Source organism: Argopecten irradians, chromosome 2, assembly GCF_041381155.1.
Source record: "Argopecten irradians isolate NY chromosome 2, Ai_NY, whole genome shotgun sequence".
NCBI classification, from domain to species: Eukaryota; Metazoa; Mollusca; class Bivalvia; order Pectinida; family Pectinidae; genus Argopecten; species Argopecten irradians.
Window position 1 is genome coordinate 2,405,495 of NC_091135.1, and position 19,597 is coordinate 2,425,091.

Consider the following 19,597-nt stretch of genomic DNA (forward strand, 5'->3'; position numbering starts at 1 on the left):
ATTACAGCTCCTTCATCAGCCAATGGTAAAGTAGGACACAAAGGTAGGTTCTACTGTTGGGCATGTTTTAAAGCTAATATTGCAACTCCTTCTATTTGTGTGTCACAGTGTTATACAAGCACAGCGACAAATAAAAATGTCGTCATGTGATAAAATATGACATTTTATTGTAGATATCCTCCATGATTGTTTCCTTATCAAACTTAAAGCAATTATTAGCTATCCACAGATAAAGTCGCTGGTGTATATGGATCAATATTTTCTGTCCAGAAACTCAATAGACTTGGTATGTTGATCTAGCATTGTCACCTCTAGTAAAGACTGAGGGTATGATAATAACCCTAATTGATTGATCAAGTCGTCTGTTTCTATAAACCGTATTTATGTGTTAGATGTGCAGCTGCACATTCTTCTGAAAGTTAAAGTGTATACATCACCGACTTCACTAGCCAAGGGTATATTCAGTACGATATTCTCCCCAAAACCCTTGGTGGATGTCCTGTCAAAAATGAAGTTCCTGCTTTCAAATTCTGATTGGATGCGGCTAGGTTCAGCTGACCAATAAAAATGTTGAACAACAGTGATGGCAGTGACTATTGAGGTATGCCATATCTATCATCTAATTAAAATTAGACTTGTAATTCCGTTCCACTACGATACTCTATGTTACGCTCCAATACAAGATCTGACAGAGCCCCGTTCAGAGGTCACCTCAGCATGACCCCTATGGTTAGCCAATCAGCGTGTCGCCTACAGAATCTTCTGTGTGGTTGATTCATTCGTAAGTGTAAAATGATAATAATACATCCCGAGATGTTCCTATTCTAGGCCAGAGGTCATGGTGAGGTGACCTCGAACGGGGCATCGTTAGATCTTGTATTGGAGCGTAAAGTAGAGTATCGTAGTGGAGCAGAATTACAAGTCTAATTTTAATTAGATTGGCCATATCTATCAACAACAGCTTCCAGTCAAGTCATATTTACTATTTCGTCAATTGGTTAATTCTGTTTCACAAAATCAAAATAATTATGCAAAGATAGACTTAGATCTCCTGATAACATTGGCCTCTGAAGCATGAAACAAAAAAATTGGTGTCTGAACAAATAACTCACAAACATTGATCACTGATTCAAGCTTTTCCATTGGTTGCTTATTACGGAAATGGAAGTGGCGCAACAGTGGTGATCGATCCAGCAGGTGGCGCAGTGCGGTAACTTCACTTTTGACATGAGATCCGCCAAGGGTTTCAGGGAGAGTATCATACTGAATATACCTTTGGCTAGCAAATTTGATGTACATCACATAACACGTACTAGATTAATCTAAAATGTATGAAATTAACAAAGTAATATAAAATACACATATCTGGGCTAATCCATTATTCTATTAATTGTGTTTAGATCATGTAAATTAATAATGATATTTATGAATCAGTATATGTTGTAACAATCAATTTAAATATACATGTATTTGCATTGTCTGTTTGTATTGGCTATTACATTTATTTAACATTTATTTCCTTCTGCTTTTCTCGCTAATTGTAGTGTTTTTGTTCATTTGTTTTTCAGTTACCTTCCTTTTTCCAGTTGCATGGTTTTAGAAGTAGCTACACTTATATCCTAACCTGCTTTAGACATTTTATTGGCTTATGTAACTCATTCTGAGGTCATTATTCCATGTGACCTTTTGGCCTCTGCCTCCAGTGTAAGGTCATGACCTAAACGTGATCAATATAAAAGTGTTAATTAAAGCCCCATTATGTTTTGAGGTGAAAAAAATATCGTCATAAAGTACCAAACTTTGCTGAATAGTAGAGCATATATCCTTATGAAAATATCCGCTAATAAAAAATGCCCAACATTTCCATGTTTTTAAAAAACAATAGAAAACCCCTCTTCGGAGAGGGGGAAATCCGTAGTTCCGCCCCAGAGCCAAAACAATCTAGTACGCATGCGTAGGCACAAAAAAGTGGAATTTCCCTAACAAACTCCAACATCGTGCATGGCGAACGCACTGAAGACTCGCCAAATACGTGTCAGCGAACACACATGGCTCCGTTCTTCACCACGAGAACGTTCCTTCAAACAACGATAATTTAGCGTTCAAGTTGCATTGCTCGATCGTGATCGACTGCACGTTATGATCCCACGCAACGCGTGGACCTACAAATACATGTTGTACATGCATGTATTTACATGTAGTTTCTATATAAAACTAGGCTAAAACTATTCAAAATGTGTTTGTTCTTGAATGGAACAAAATTATAATTACAATGGTATTTGCTGATCTTATGTATTTTGTAATAAAGATTTATAGATGCTTATAGTGTCTAATCTAGCTTTATTGAAATGTACATCGAAACCGAACACACGTTTGTGTACATCGAAACCGAACACAAGTACGTTTGTGTTACCTGATGAGGCCTCCCACGGGGTGACTCGCCAAACTCGTAAACAAATGAAAGTAAACACAAACACGCCATGTCGTTACCTGTTATATAGATATCACACTTTGTTTCTTTTTATAATAATGCAGCGATGTATACATACATACGAAGTCTGAAAAGCATACATGTTCTACTCCATCGAAGACCAATCGCGAACATGTACATGAAACTTAGACCAGTGTTTGAGACAACAGGGTCAACGACGATATCGGCATTATCGGATATATCAATGACAAGATATCATGATCATGAATATTACTAACTGAGTACAATCCACATTGTAGCATAAGATCATTATTATGAACTTGGTAATTACTACATGCATAAACATATACACATAATATATGTTTATGCTACATGTAAAGATATGAACCACATGTGTTTGGCTCTATAGACTTTTTTTCTATATGTAATACTGTGTCAATATATAAAGAGAGAAAAATGTCTATAGAGCCAAACACCAGTGCATGAACCACATATGTAGGCCAATGTGATTCATTTTTATCTCATAATTCATTGCATGCACGGGACAGAAAAAGGAATGCATGTACAAAATGTAGAATAGTTTGGTTTGATTGAATAGTACTAATTAAAAAATGGAGTATAAAAACAGTCCGTTAATGATTTCTATACAGTTCATCAAGCGAAGAAGATCTGGTGGAAAAGTATACCAAAAAAGCTAAAGAAAACCTGGATCAGTCCTTCATTAAAAGAAGAGAAAATGGGGAAAATATCCGTTTAAATAAGACTGGTAATAAAGTTCTAGCAGGCATCACGAACTTATTTTTTCTCACATATTTTATTTAGCGCATAAACTTTTAGACTTGCTCCATAAATCGAACTTTTCCTATGAAAACAAATGGGCTGAATGCTAATAAACATAATTCACGTTCAGCGTAAAATGGAATGAACACTCGTGAAATAAGAGAAATTTCAGTTTCAATTCACTTTTCCTTTTTACTACTTACATGTAAGAATTACGTACCGACGGCAAATGATAGTCCACCAGGTAGTATCAAGGGTCAAAATAATATATGTTGTGTCTTTTTAATGATGAAACTCCAATAGTCTGATAATATTTATATCCCCTTAGTTAACTCTAATACTGACGTTTGTACTAATATAAATGCGAGTCTTTGATTAGTTTAATTCGCTCCGTGTACATAAAATTGTAGGCCTATATATAACAAGAGATCCCAGAGGGATCTTGGTACCCACCAAAGAATGATCTATGTCTGACAATGGAGAGATGGATCTTTTCTCTACTTTTTAAACTTTTTCAAACATATACTACACATAAAATTTGAGACAGATCGCTTTAGTACTTTCTGAGAAATAGCAGTAACAAACTTCAACTATCAAAATCCAAGATGGTTCCTTGGCGGTCATCTTGTTGATGATCGGTCCCAAATCGCAATATGCACATCAAGAGCCCTAGGGGAACCTACATGTGAAATTTGAGAATGATCTATTCAATACTTTCTGAGAAATAGCGATAACAAACTTTAACTATCAAAATCCGGCTGCCTGGCAGCCATCTTGTTGACTGATCCGTCCCAAAATGCAATATGCACAACTAGGGCCCTAGGGGAACCTTCATATGAATTTTGAGACAAATCCCTTCAGTACTTTCTGAGAAATAGCGATAACAAGAATTGTTAACGGACGGACGGACGGACGGACGGACGGACGGACGGACGGCGGACCACGGACAAAAAGCGATTTTAATAGCCCACCATCTGATGATGGTGGGCTAAAAATGCCCATACGATAATTAAGACTCATGCACCTGGTAATCACTACTTGATGTATATAATGATCTTTTTCTAAATACACGAAACGTAATCGAAAAACTTTTAATCAGTTAATTATACAGAAATGAAATCTCGACAGGTATCGGTATATAGCCCCCCTCAACATACAGATTAATGTATCTCGACTAGCGTCGATTCCAGTGATCTTTCATCTATATGTACATGCATGTACTATCACATATTTCATAGACGAATATCGTTATAAAATACCCAAAGAATAAATAGAAAGCAGTTATAATACATGTATATAGTACAGTACTGTAAGCTATTAGTCCACCTCTTTACGTATGTTCTACGTATTTAGATATACTGTGCTCTCCTTACTCTCAAATTATGAATAGATTAGTAGCATCATGGTATTTATTTATCTATATATAAGTTTGGATTAATACTGTATTTATCTCAAATTATTACACGGGAGAGGAAAGAAAATCAACCGATCATCACCAAAATTGACACTCCCACGTGTTTATATTTGTACGATAAAATACCCCATATGGTGCCCCATGTATGCATTTTCACTATTTACATCAACTATTTTTCGATTAATACGTATTTTGTATTAAGCTTTATATAAACTATGTGTAACCTTTGACAGGACACATTTATAATCTGTGAAATCTGATATGTATCATATACTAAAACAATTATAGAACATTGTATTGCTCACCGTTTCCTCAAAACTGCCCTCTGTCTCGGCCATGCTTGTTTTGTTTACTATATCCGGGTATCGAACATATACGTATACACGAGGTATTTTTAACTATGCAAATCAACCCGTTCTATTTTAAGAATTCTTTACTAATTGATTATTGCTTAATCATCTTCATTGGAAAGAAACCAAATGAAGAACCTTTCATAAGGGATGTTAATGTATATTTTAGCAAAGTTTGGTGAAAGCATAATGGGACTTTAATGCTGAGCTAATAATATGAAAACTTTGAACCTGGTTTAATCCAAATAACTTTGTGTGAATACGGACATCATTTAATTCAACACAGCTTTAAGTGTTTTTCTCATCATCATCATAATTAAAGGAAATAATTTCTTCTGAAAACCGTATTATGTAAGTGCGAGTCTGACACAGATCTTGACCTTCATGGGTAAATGTTTTCCTTGCTATTTGAATAACCAGACACAATGATTCCATTGTATTTTGTGATTGTGTTGTTAATATGTAAATATACAGATATCATATGCTTTACCTCGTCTGAGTTAACAGTCTCAGTGCTATCATGTCTGGGGTTTCAAATGAAACTTTATACTTTTATGATTTAATTTATAGTTTGAAATTAAAAGACCAATATGGGGTATAAACAAATCTAAATACAGTCAAACCTGCCTTACAGCTACCACCTCTGTATAAAGCTGCTTAATCTTAATACTGGTTCCCAAGTGGTCAGTTTTAACACGATCTGGCCTGCGCATATATTTACACAATGTACATATAAAGACCTTTTGTAACATTGACAGTTGTTCTTGGTCACTTGGATGGCCTCTATAGACAGGTTTGACTAGTTTAGCTTTTGAATAGTAGAAATATACAGTGTTTAAATTTTATTCTGAATTTATTTAAAATTGGTTTACTTCATTATCATAATTGTGAATTAAAAATTTACTGTTAAATTGATATGTACATGAAATCAGTTATGCAGCATGGACTTATATGTTGTACTAATTAAAAGCATTATTCCTAATCATGGGTGGAACGTTAACGATTATTATAAATGTAAATAATACTTTTAAATATACCTTCTGTAATTGTCAGAGACTTGAGACAACATAATTCATAATTTTTAGGCCAAAGTGTTCATGTGATTTGTAATATAAACACAAAAAACCTAAACTGCTATTTCAGCTTAGACTAGCCACCAGTCACTAGAATATTGAAAAAAATCACTTATATTTGGCTTGGTTATTTTTGTCACAACTACATGTCTGATTCTATCCTAAGTTTCAAACTAGGGGGAGATAATAAAGAACGCTGCTGAAAAGTCTTGTCAACAACATAGGGTCAGGTAGCAGTCTAATTTTGGTTATGCTTTTCATGCTCTTTGCACTTTACGCCAACCACACTAAGCCGGAAATACAGATTATTTACTTTAATTCAGGAATATGAGAAGACCCAGAGATATGACTTTATATTTGTATCAACTTAAGGTGTATCAGTTAATATGATACTTACATATTTCATCTTGTAGTTTTGTATACATGTATATGTTGTGTATTATATTGGTAGTTTTATTGGACCTATGAAGATCTGCACTAAATAAAAACATGTAAACTTACTAACAACACCATTAAACTGCAGAGGAAGTTTGCGTTTACTTTTTGGTCATGATCACATGTTCTTGACTTATTTGTCATGAGATCAAATGCCGGGTAATTGTTACTTAAAAACCCCCAGAAAATACAGGACAGCTGAAAACTGATTTACTTGTGCATATTTTATTTTTATTACAGAGAGAGACTATATAACAAATATGTATAGAGTTTAATGATATGAAAGATGAAGGTTTGTTCTGAGTAAATAAAACAAGTTTGAGTTAAAATGTAGGATTTTGTTGTAAGTACACAATGTGACTATGATAGTGTTTGTTCCCATTGATTTTAACTTGAGTAGCACCAATTAAAATAGGAAATTCCATAGTCTAGTTAGCTTACAAATCTGCAAACAAATTCTTTTCAAGTTTCAGTTTTATATAAAGACACTTTGTGCAGCAGTAGTTTGTGCTAAATTTAATTTGATATTTGTATTGTAGTGTTTCAAACGTCACACACACATGGCTGACTGAGACTAACAAATCCAACTTAGATTAATACCATAATCATAGAATAAGTTCACCAGGATAAAATTACATACATATTTGTATGAAGACGCAGACTCAAAATTAGAAAAACGATATAAAAGTTTATGTATTTTCATTTTATAGTTTGTCTTTATCAAGATTACAACAATTTGTATATTAAACTTTTGAGAAATGAAAATTACATTTGTATATAGTCTGTTTAATTTGTGTAGATGTACACAATGACTATTTGTCATCCATGCTTATGATTCATAATTTTTATATAGCAAGGAAATATACACGTGATTAAATTCCTAGGATTGGTTTAATTTGTCAATAGTTATTTCTGGATCAATAATAGACTTGGGTAGTTGCTAGGCAATATCAGGTTTGTTTAGAAGTCTGACCTTTACAATCATGTGGTACAATATTATGGCTAGATTGTTCTTTCTTATTAATCCTCTTTTTTGTGTGTCTGAGAAAATTTCTATAACATCCATACAGCATCCTCAACAAATACTGAACAGAGCCCGGTTTCATGAACATTCCTTAAGGAATCCCTTAATAACTTAAAATTCTCCATAGGAAAGCATTACAGATTTTAAGGAAGGCTCCTTAGCTTAAGATTTTTTCCTTAACTTCTATAATTCTTTCTATGGGGAAAATTAAGTTAATAGTTTCTTAATGTTTAGGAATGTTTATGAAAAGTGGCCCTGAAATTATACAGAAATAGAAAACATAAAAAATGAAATTATATTCCTACACATAGAGAGTACATTTATAAAGTACAATTTGAGGAAAAAAGAATGAAATTATATGTTCTTACAGTACATATGTAGCATACATTTACAAAGTTTAAATTGAAGAAAAAAGTAATTTTATTCCTACAAACATAGCATTCATTTATAAAGTATGTATAATTGTTTTGATTTTATGATGTAGATTCTGAAGATGAAACGTACAAGACTAACGGACGATCTACAGCTGACATCAATAGAGTGGCATTGTCAGATGAAGATGAAAAAAAAGAAAAGAAAGACAAGGAAGAAGAAGAAACCAAAATGGTTGGGTTGTTCGAAGTTGTAAGTTACAGTGGAAACTTTGATACAGACTAGTGAAAAATTTGAACTTCAGCTAAAGTAGCCATGACATCAGTTTAGAAATTATAAGGCATTAAACATATCCTTCAAAAGCCTAAAATCAGTGGTTCTTTGAAACTCCTATGGCTTAATGGGGGTGTGTGCTAGGTAGACCTGTAGATTTTGGTTTTGCACAGGTTATATTTACGCTAGCAGAGTCAATATGGTGTATATCAAACATACATATAGTATTTAGGCCTGGTTTCCTGGCACAAAACTGCAGATTTCTCCTCATGAAACTTATATGAACATTTTTGACTTAAATAAGTTCAACTTAAGTTTGACTTTAATAAGAATAAGCTGTTTATTTTTTTGATGTGTTTGTATTCATTAAGCATTTTTAGCTCGCCTATTCGAAGAATAGGGGGAGCTAATGTTGTCACCCCGGCGTCGGCGTCAGCGTTGGCGTCCCATTTCACATACGTTAAAGTTTTTGAGCAAGTTTCTGTTTCGTCAATTGTTTAAGCTTAAGTCATCATAAATGTTTATGATTTTATTTTCCTAATGTGTATGGATGCTGAACGTGATAATACAACCAATTTGGGGCCCTTTAGGTTTTTTTGAGTTTGTTAATTTGTCAGATTTCTATGTTAAAGTTTTTGAGCAAGTTTCTATTTTGTCTATTGTTTAAGCTTAAGTCATCATAAATGTTTATGATTTTATTTTCCATATGTGTATGGATGCTGAACGTGATAATACAACCAATTTGGGGCCCTTTAGGGGTTTTTTGAGTCTGTTAATTTGTCATATTTCCATGTTAAAGTTTTTGAGCAAGTTTCTATTTTGTCAATTGTTTAAGCTTAAGTCATCATAAATGTTTATGATTTTATTTTCCTAATGTGTATGGATGCTGAACGTGATAATACAACCAATTTGGGGCCCTTTAGGGGGTTTTTGAGTCTGTTAATTTGTCATATTTCCATGTTAAAGTTTTTGAGCAAGTTTCTATTTTGTCAATTGTTTAAGCATAAGTTTAAATAGTAAATACTTGAACATCAACTTCTTCTGAATAGGCGAGCTTTGCTGTTCTCCAACAGCTCTTGTTGAGATTGGGTGTGAAGCTAGAAGGAGCATATTCTATTTCCTCAATAGTAATATATGTTTTTTGTTACATTTCAAATTTTCGCCGAGTTGCCTTCTTTTGCATAAATGTTAATGTTTGCTATAAAAGCGAATTTTTAGGTCATCTAACAGTGATTTTTCTCCTTATATAACTGGGGTCGGTAAACGACCCCATTCCCAATGCCAAACCCCTCTATTTTTTCCCCAATTACAATAAAAAAAATCCCTATCAAATAGCTGAAAAACAAATTAAACCCAGAAATCTCCCCCTTTGTTGTTTAATCTAAAAACAAACTACTCTGAAACTGTTGTGATGGTCATCACCTTTTGATAAAATGAAATAGTTTACAGTTTTACAATATCTAATCACCTGTAATACCATGTTCAGTAATGGGTAGCTTTTTTCCAAATCTGCTCTTTTTGCGATTAAAAATTCCCAATTTGTTGCAAAAACTTTCTTCCCAAAATACCCTGAAAAGTTACTGTCTTACTGCAGGTCAGGATGAACTATTGTCATCGTGTTTCGTCTGTCGCCGTGCGTCGTGCGTAAGACTATTTATACAAAAGCCTATTCCTCCTTAACCTTTGAGTGGATAACATTCATATTTGGTGTGAAGCATCATTGGGGAAGGACAATTATATTTGATATAAATAAGACTGCTCCCATCCCTAGGGGCTGAGTGGTAGGGCCCCAAAAGGTGAAATTTTCTTAATTTTAGCTTGAAAATCCTACTCCTCCTTCATCCTTGGATGGATTTTATCCATATTTGGTGTGAAACATCATTGGAGAAGGACAATAATATTTTATATAAATGAGCTTGCTCCAACCTCTAAAGAAACCCCAAAAAGGGGATAACCTTTTGTTAATTTTAGCTTTAAAATCCTCCTCCTCCTTAACTCTTGAGTTGATTTCATCCTTATTTGGTGTGAAACATCATTGGGGCAGGACAATCATATCTTATATAAACGAGTTAGGTCCGACCCCTGGGGACAGAGGGGCAGGGCTCAGAAGGGGGAACTTTAGGCTAGGACAATCATATTTTATTAAGGACCGAGGTAAGACCCATAGGAATAGAACGGCGGGGGTCCAAAATGGGAGTTTTGCTGAACTTTGGTTATAAAATTTGACTCCTCCTTAATCCTTGTATGGGTTACAACCATATATGGATGAAGGGCTACCAAGTTTATTCAACAAATGACCATTATCTATTTCAGAACTTTATACTGTGACTTTGCTGTTTTGTACCATGAGTCAGATGACCGATAAGACCCATGGGCCTCTTGGGTTTTTTTTTCAGTTTAAGTTTGCCACCTGTGGAGATGTTTTTCTGATGATTCTGGGCTCAATTCTTGCCTGTTGCCATGGTTCTGCTCTGCCTGGAATGATCATAGTGTTTGGTGACATGATAGACTTGTTTGTGGAGTCAGGCCTGTATAGTTCAGCCGTGGATTCTATCTACAAAATCCTCACAGATATGGGCTATGTACTCACATTTACACGGGACCAGGCTTTCTCCGACCCAGAATTACTCAGGTATATACAGGATCTGTCAAACCTCAGGGGATATGTCAACAACATATTCCAATCCATGAGAAAGGCATTTTCAAATTGTTTATAAGTCATTAACATCAGTTCCTATGGTTTTACGGTGTAAGTTTTTTACAAACAGTCCATGTCCAACCAGTTCCTATTGTTATACATATACGATTTTGGTTCTTTACACAGACAGTACCGGAACGTCATAACATCAGTTCCTATTGTTATACAGTATACGATTTTGGTTCTTTACAGACAGTACCGGAACGTCAGTAACATCAGTTCCTATTGTTATACAGTATATGATTTTGGTTCTTTACAGACAGTACCGGAACGTCAGTAAATCAGTTCCTATTGTTATACAGTATATGATTTTGGTTCTTTACAGACAGTACCGAACGTCAGGAACATCAGTTTCCTATTGTTATACAGTATATGATTTTGGTTCTTTACAGACAGTACCGGAACGTCAGTAACATCGGAACGTCAGTCAGTAACATCAGTTCGTATCTACCACAGCTTGACTATCAGCTAGAGAACGACCTTCTGGATAGGATGGGCACTTTTGCTATCTACTACATCAGTAAGTACTGCCTGGAGAATTTTTACCCTGAAATAAAACTGTATTATCTAGTAATCTTAGCTCTTCTCTGCTTTATAAATGAATTTTAGTCTCTGAAATTTTTCATCTTTCATATGAGGCAAAGTGGTAAATCCAACAGTGTGATAAAAGATATTGTCAAATGTTAGAGCATCCTCAACACTCCAGGGGTTACTATCACTTACAATCTCTACACCCCTGGACTATATCATATTGAAATTGTAGACATCTCAGTGGAAAACATTTGACCAATCACACGCCAGCAAAGATTTCCTTTAAAGACTAATGAGAGAGCAATGCTAACATCAAAGTCACGGTCTTTGATGTACATCAAAGGACTGAATTAATGTTCTGTTCTGTTGCCTCCAGTTTTACTATGAGTAGTCCAGGGGTGCAGAGATCATAAGTGATCAGACCCTGCAGTATCAAGGATGATGTAAGAGTGATCTGCCTTTGTCAAGACACAAAAAAACTTTAATGATCAATATCTGGCTGACATTGTAACTTTTGTTTTCCCAGTCATTAGTTGGCCATTGTAACATTTGTTTCCCCAGTCATTATTTGGCTGACATTGTAACTTTTGTTTTCCCCTGTCATTAGTTGGCTGACATTGTAACATTTGTTTTCCCCAGTCATTATTTGGCTGACATTGTAACATTTGTTTTCCCCAGTCATTAGTTGGCTGACATTGTAACTTTTGTTTTCCACAGACATTGGTTGGCTGACATTTTAAATTTTGTTTTCCACAGTCATTGGTTGGCTGACATTGTAAATTTTGTTTTCTCCGGACATTGGTTGGCTGACATTTTAACTTTTGTTTTCCACAGACATTGGTTGGCTGACATTGTGACATTTGTTTTCCCCAGTCATTAGTTGGCTGACATTGTAACTGTTGTTTTCCACAGACATTGGTTGGCTGACATTTTAACTTTTGTTTTCCACAGTCATTGGTTGGCTGACATTGTAACTTTTGTTTTCTACAGTCATTGGTTGGCTGACATTATAACTTTTGTTTTCCACTGTCATTGGTTGGCTGACATTGTAAATTTTGTTTTCTCCGGACATTGGTTGGCTGACATTTTAACTTTTGTTTTCCACAGACATTGGTTGGCTGACATTTTAACTTTTGTTTTCCACAGTCATTGGTTGGCTGACATTTTAACTTTTTTTTTCAACAGTCATTGGTTGGCTGACATTTTAACTTTTGTTTTTCACAGACATTGGTTGGCTGACATTTTAACTTTTGTTTTCCACAGTCATTGGTTGGCTGACATTGTAACTTTTGTTTTCTACAGTCATTGGTTGGCTGACATTATAACTTTTGTTTTCCACTGTCATTGGTTGGCTGACATTGTAAATTTTGTTTTCTCCGGACATTGGTTGGCTGACATTTTAACTTTTGTTTTCCACAGACATTGGTTGGCTGACATTTTAACTTTTGTTTTCCACAGTCATTGGTTGGCTGACATTTTAACTTTTTTTTTCAACAGTCATTGGTTGGCTGACATTTTAACTTTTGTTTTTCACAGACATTGGTTGGCTGACATCGTAACTTTTGTTTTCCACAGTCATTGGTTGGCTGACATTTTAACTTTTGTTTTTCACAGACATTGGTTGGCTGACATCGTAACTTTTGTTTTCCACAGTCATTGGTTTGCTGACATTGTAACTTTTGTTTTCCACAGTCATTGGTTGGCTGACATTTTAACTTTTGTTTTCCACAGTCATTGGTTGGCTGACATTATAACTTTTGTTTTCCACAGTCATTGGTTGCGGTGTACTGGTAGTGGGCTATGGTCAGGTCACTTTCTGGGCCATCGCAGCTGAGCGCCAGTCACATAGGATACGACAAGCGTTCTTTAAGAACGTAGTTCGCCAGGAAATAGGATGGTTTGACACCCACGAATCAGGGGAGCTGAATACACGATTGTCCGAGTAAGTTCATTTATCAATAGTACTCATAAGACCTGATATATCAAATGTATTAACTCTGACATTTAGCCAGTTTTACATTACCTGTGCATAAACAGTTTGCTACCAGTAAATCCCTTTGTTGGTCTTTTTAGACAGGTATGGCTGTACCTGAGAATTATATTCAGACAAAAATAAGCAATCCTTGCTATGAATACATATTAAATTTTTCAAGTGTATTTGCTTCTGAAGATTTAATGTAGATTTTGAATGTTGATATTTAGAGTGCTTTATTAATATTCAAATGAATTGAAGTTTTAACGTCCTGACATCATATCAAACTAATTATTTTGTTTGCACAGACCTAACATCAAATGGAAGATTTGACTATTTGTACTTTGTTAGCCTTAGGACACGCTATTTTTTGTTTTCCAGTGATATTAATAAGATCCACGCTGGGATTGGTGATAAGTTGGGATCATTTTGGCAGTGGTTCTCTGGATTTCTGGCTGGTTTTGTGATTGGATTTTACTATGGCTGGAAGCTAACCCTCGTCATTCTCGCCATCAGTCCACTGTTAGCTGCCACAGGATTCGTCATGAATAAGGTTAGTTTTGATTGGTCAATCATTCTAGTCTGAGATGGGAGAGAGATGACATTTTTGATTGGTCGATCATTCTAGTCTGAGATTGGGTAAGGGATGACAGTTTTGATTGGTTGATCATTTAAGTCTGAGATTGGGGAGGGATGACGGTTTTGATTGGTGGATCATTCCAGTCTGAGATGGGGAGGGATGACGGTTTTGATTGGTGGATCATTGCAGTCTGAGATGGGGAAGGATGATGGTTTTGATTGGTGGATCATTCCAGTCTGAGATGGGGAGGGATGACGGTTTTGATTGGTCGATCATTCTAGTCTGAGATTGGGGAGGGATGACGGTTTTGATTGGTCGATCATTCCAGTCTGAGATTAGAAGGGATGACAGTTTTGATTGGTTGATCATTCTAGTCTGAGATGTAATTTTTGATTGGTCGATCATCCAATTCTGAGATTGGGGAGGGATGACAATTTTGATTGGTTGATCATTCCAGTCTGAGATGTAATTTTTGATTGGTCTATCATCCTAGTCTGAGATTGGGGAGGGATGATGGTTTTGATTGGTGGATCATTCCAGTCTGAGATGGGGAGGGATGATGGTTTTGATTGGTGGATCATTCCAGTCTGAGATGGGGAGGAATGACGGTTTTGATTGGTCGATCATTCTAGCCTGAGATTGGGGAGGGATGACGGTTTTGATTGGTGGATCATTCCAGTCTGAGATGGGGAGGGATGACGGTTTTGATTGGTGGATCATTCCAGTCTAAGATGGGGAGGGATGATATTTTTTGATTGGTCGATCATTCCAGTCTGAGATGGGGAAGGATGACTGTTTTGATTGGTGGATCATTCCAGTCTAAGATGGGGAGGGTGCAGGTGGGGCAACTGTTCCCCAGGATGGGGGGGCAAACATGTCTTTTTGCCCCGCCCCCCCCAATTTTCGCCGACTAAAATTTTCTAGAAATGCTTATTTGAAAGAAAAAAGGGTCCTCCTGCACATTTTTCATACTTCATTATAGAAAATTTTCCGCTGCGCGGCGCATTTCCTAAAACGTTCAAGCACATAATGTCAAACCTTAAACAGTAAAAATTCAATACAAACGAACTAGACTAAAAATGTACATCAAGGGATTCTATGTACTATTTAAAAATGTCTCTTAAAAGATCAATTTGTTTATATATCTTAACGAGACAATTAATTCATTTTTTTTAATGTTACATAACAATGTGCCGATGGTGTGAAGCCGGTATATTCAGATCGAGTAGGGTTGCATAATTTTATGACGACACAATTATCATTTCTAAATGCAGGTAGCTTTAAATCGAAAAATTACCATGTTAAGAACGCTTTATAATCATTAAAATACATCGTAAAACTCATCTCAGCCATTCTAAAACGTATTTTTTTCGGGGGAGACCCCTGGACCCCCCAAACACCAAAATCTCGTGCTTTCGGGCGCTCGGAAATTCATCAAACCTCATTTCTAAATCGTAATATTTTTCCCGGTGGAGGCCCCGGACCCGCCAAACACCAAAATCTCGTGCCTTCGGGCGCTCGCAAAACCATCAAAATACATTGTAAAACTCATCTCAGCCATTCTAAATTACAATATTTTTTCTCGGGAGTCACCCTCAGACCCCTAAAACACCAAAATCTCGCGCCTTCGATGGTCACACGCTAATTTGGCCAATTTGCGTTTTTCGTTAATTTCCTTTTAGCGACCTCACTGTCTATACATGTGTACAATGATTAAATTTAATGATATATGAAAAATGTACATAAAGCATATATGGTTGTGAGTTGGGGGGGGGGGGTTTACAAAATATTGAGGACCTTTGCCCCCCCCCCATTACGTTTCATCTTCCTACGCCACTGGATGGGGAGGGATGACGGTTTTGATTGGTGGATCATTCCAGTCTAAGATGGGGAGGGATGATATTTTTGATTGGTCGATCATTCCAGTCTGAGATGGGGAAGGATGAAGGTTTTGATTGTCAGTCAATATCATTCCAGTTTGAGATGGGGACGGATGACGGTTTTGATTGGTCGATCATTCCAGTCTGACTGAGATGGGGACGGATGACGGTTTTGATTGGTCGATCATTCCAGTTTTTGAGATCATCCAGTCTGGATGGGACGGATGACGGTTTTGATTGGTCGATCATTGGTCGGCGGATGCACCATCAAGATACTGTATATATGATGGATTTGTACTCACATCAAGATACTGTATATATGATGGATTTGTACTCACATCAAGATACTGTATATATGATGGATTTGTACTCACATCAAGATACTGTATATATGATGGATTTGTACTCACATCAAGATACTGTATATATGATGGATTTGTACTCACATCAAGATACTGTATATATGATGGATTTGTACTCACATCAAGATACTGTATATATGATGGATTTGTACTCACATCAAGATACTGTATATATGATGGATTTGTACTCACATCAAGATACTGTATATATGATGGATTTGTACTTTATGGAAAGGCTTTGGCTTTTTTTCCTACTATCACTATTTTTTAACGAAACATGCCTTCATGGCCTCTTCCTGTCCTTCATTATATCTATTTGATGTAAAACAGTTGGTGGGTACGATGTCAAGTCTGGAACTGAAGGCGTATGCAAAGGCAGGAGCCGTAGCTGAAGAGGTGTTAAGTTCTATCCGTACCGTAGTGGCTTTCGGCGGCCAGAAAAAGGAGTTTAAAAGGTAACACTTTGTAGACTTTCAGAGTTTTGTATTTCTTAGATAATAACATAAATATACATGTAACATGTAAATACATTATTTCAAGAACTTAATAAGCTACATCCTGATATACAGTACACAATGGATTCTAGTACAGTAAAACTACCGTTTTTGGATATATCTGTACATATTAAAAATGGTGAAATCTCTACTGACTTGTATTGTAAGCCGACGGATTCGCATAACTATCTTGATTTTTATTCAAATCATGTAAGGTGCACTTATTTGTAGCAAATGCTCAGATTTTTATATTGGTCAGACAGGAATGGAATTGAGAAAGAGAGTTACATTACACCAACAACAAACCAAAACAGACCATCTCAGATATTTAACAGTAAACGAACATTGTCATATGTGTGCTAATGATAACTTTTTTATTTTACCAATATATCAAATGTCTAATTCAGATCTTTTAAAAAGAAAAAAATAAAGAAATGTATTTCATTCAACTTATGAAACCTGTGTTAAATTCAGAACGGGACAAAGGAACTTCATATTAGTTTTTATTTTGTCCTCATGTTTTTGTTAGTTTCTTCCAGAACCATTCACAATATCTTTATGTACCATGTCATGACGTAATCTTACTATGACGTCATGTTTTACAAATAAAAGAATTCAAACCCCTGAAGACCGGCATGAGCCGAGAAAGCGCTAGGGAGGAAAAAACTGTTTTATAGTTGTGTTTTCTTTTTATGTATATGGAAACCATCACATGGACACGTTCTTTTTTACTCATATAACATATGTATATATAAATGCACTCTTGTCAGTAAGAGTCCTTAATGGCTAATTTACTTGCCCGGATCAGCGATTAATTTGTAGTTTATTACCATAACAATGCTTGAACACATCTTTTGTTTTGATGTCAAATACATATTTAATTGGATCTAATAAAAACTCTTTATTGTTAATTTGAAATCCTTCATCTAATGACGCAAAATATGTGGAAGGGCATGAAAATACGAAATTTGTGGTATGGCATGAAAATATGAAATTTGTGGTAGGGTATGAAAATATGAAATTTGTGGTATGGCATGAAAATACGAAATAAAGTTGCCACAAAAATAAATATTCATGAATATGTTGGAAACAGCAAAGACAACAATATATATTGATTATGTGAAAATAAATGGTTTACAGTACCAGGTGCTATAAAGATTACAGGGCTTGATACATTTCAGAATACCCTTAACTCTGATTGTTATTAAATGTAAAATTATATTTTCAGATTAAGAGAAGTAGCTGTTTGATATTCCTTAAGCTTGTAATTATTTTTAACTTCCAGGTATGATAAAAATTTGGAGCATGCCAAGGCTATTGGTGTTAGGAAGAGCATCACCAGCGGCCTTTCAATGGGACTTATATGGTTCATTATGATGGGCTCATACGCTTTGGGATTCTGGTATGGTGCCAAGCTTGTTCGTGAGGATGGTTACAGTATTGGAAAAGTCCTCATTGTAAGTTTTCTTAAAGGAGCCTTGTGGTAATCGCTGTGTCTGTTTGTCAGTCATGCAATCACTTAAGCATAGGCTCTTTCTGGTGAACATTGGTTGTCTAGTTTAAGTTTGCAAATAATTCTGCTTTTCTAAAAATAATTGAAGTTCACACTGATATTTTTGTCTATATCTGTAAATAGATTTAACATTTATAATTGCAGTACCTTTGTAAAAGTTGTTTTACCTAGTATTAATTTATCAATTTGATACTGCCAGTTTGTGTATCACTGGTGACCTTTCAGAATGGCTGTTGTTGTTCTCACCTGTTGTTGTTCTCACCTGTTGCTGTTTAACCTGTTGTGATTCATTTCCAGGTGTTCTTCAGTGTCCTGATTGGTGCATTTTCTCTGGGTAATGCAGCTCCTCATCTCCAGAGTCTGGCTGTCGCTCGAGGAGCGGCTTATATAATCTATCAGCTCATAGAACAGGTAGGCTGTCGCTGGAGGAGTGACTTTTATAATCTATCAGCTCATAGAACAGGTAGGCTGTCGCTGGAGGAGTGACTTTTATCATCTATCAGCTCATAGAACAGGTAGGCTGTGGCTCGAGGAGTGACTTATGTCATCTATCAGCTCATAGAACAGGTAGGCTGTCGCTGGAGGAGTGACTTATGTCATCTATCAGCTCATAGAACAGGTAGGCTGTGGCTCGAGGAGTGACTTATATCATCTATCAACTCATAGGACAGGTAGGCTGTCGCTCGAGGAGTAATTTATATCATCTACCAGCTCATAGAACAGGTAGGCTGTGGCTCGAGGAATGACTTATATCATCTATCAGCTCATAGGACAGGTAGGCTGTCGCTCGAGGAGTGAATTATATCATCTATCAGCTCATAGGACAGGTAGGCTGTGGCTCGAGGAGTGACTTATATCATCTATCATCTCATAGGACAGGTAGGCTGTGGCTCGAGGAGTGACTTATATCATCTATCAGCTCATAGGACAGGTAGGCTGTGGCTCGAGGAGTGACTTGTATCATCTATCAGCTCATTGAACAGGTAGGCTGTGGCTCGAGGAGTGACTTATATCATCTACCAGCTCATAGGACAGGTAGGCTGTGGCTTGAGGAGTGACTTATATCATCTATCAGCTCATAGAACAGGTAGGCTGTCGCACGAGGAGTGACTTATATCATCTATCAGCTCATAGAACAGGTAGGCTGTGGCTCGAGGAGTGACTTATATCATCTATCAGCTCATACGACAGGTAGGCTGTGGCTCGAGGAGTGACTTATATCATCTATCAGCTCATAGGACAGGTAGGCTGTCGCTCGAGGAGTGACTTATATCATCTACCAGCTCATAGAACAGGTAGGCTGTGGCTCGAGGAGTGACTTATATCATCTATCAGCTCATAGAACAGGTAGGCTGTAGCTGGAGAAGTAACTTATATCATCTACCAGCTCATAGGACAGGTAGGCTGTCGCTCGA

At 36.2% G+C, this 19,597-nt stretch overlaps 1 protein-coding gene across 2 annotated transcripts in view; it reads left to right on the plus strand.

Annotated features, from left to right (window-relative positions):
• Window positions 1-19,597, plus strand: part of LOC138314122 (ATP-dependent translocase ABCB1-like) — a 66,374-nt gene that overhangs the window by 14,335 nt on the left and 32,442 nt on the right. Inside the window, exons 4-13 of one of the 2 annotated variants that reach the window (XM_069254300.1) lie at window positions 230-286; window positions 7,992-8,131; window positions 10,549-10,784; window positions 10,977-10,989; window positions 11,277-11,370; window positions 13,152-13,323; window positions 13,735-13,906; window positions 16,506-16,630; window positions 17,955-18,126; window positions 18,480-18,593. In XM_069254300.1, coding sequence (XP_069110401.1) covers window positions 230-286; window positions 7,992-8,131; window positions 10,549-10,784; window positions 10,977-10,989; window positions 11,277-11,370; window positions 13,152-13,323; window positions 13,735-13,906; window positions 16,506-16,630; window positions 17,955-18,126; window positions 18,480-18,593 — 1,295 coding nt within the window. Of the gene's footprint in view, window positions 1-229; window positions 287-7,991; window positions 8,132-10,548; window positions 10,785-10,976; window positions 10,990-11,042; window positions 11,056-11,276; window positions 11,371-13,151; window positions 13,324-13,734; window positions 13,907-16,505; window positions 16,631-17,954; window positions 18,127-18,479; window positions 18,594-19,597 lie in introns of both variants that reach the window. The other variant, XM_069254299.1, reaches the window with a different exon arrangement.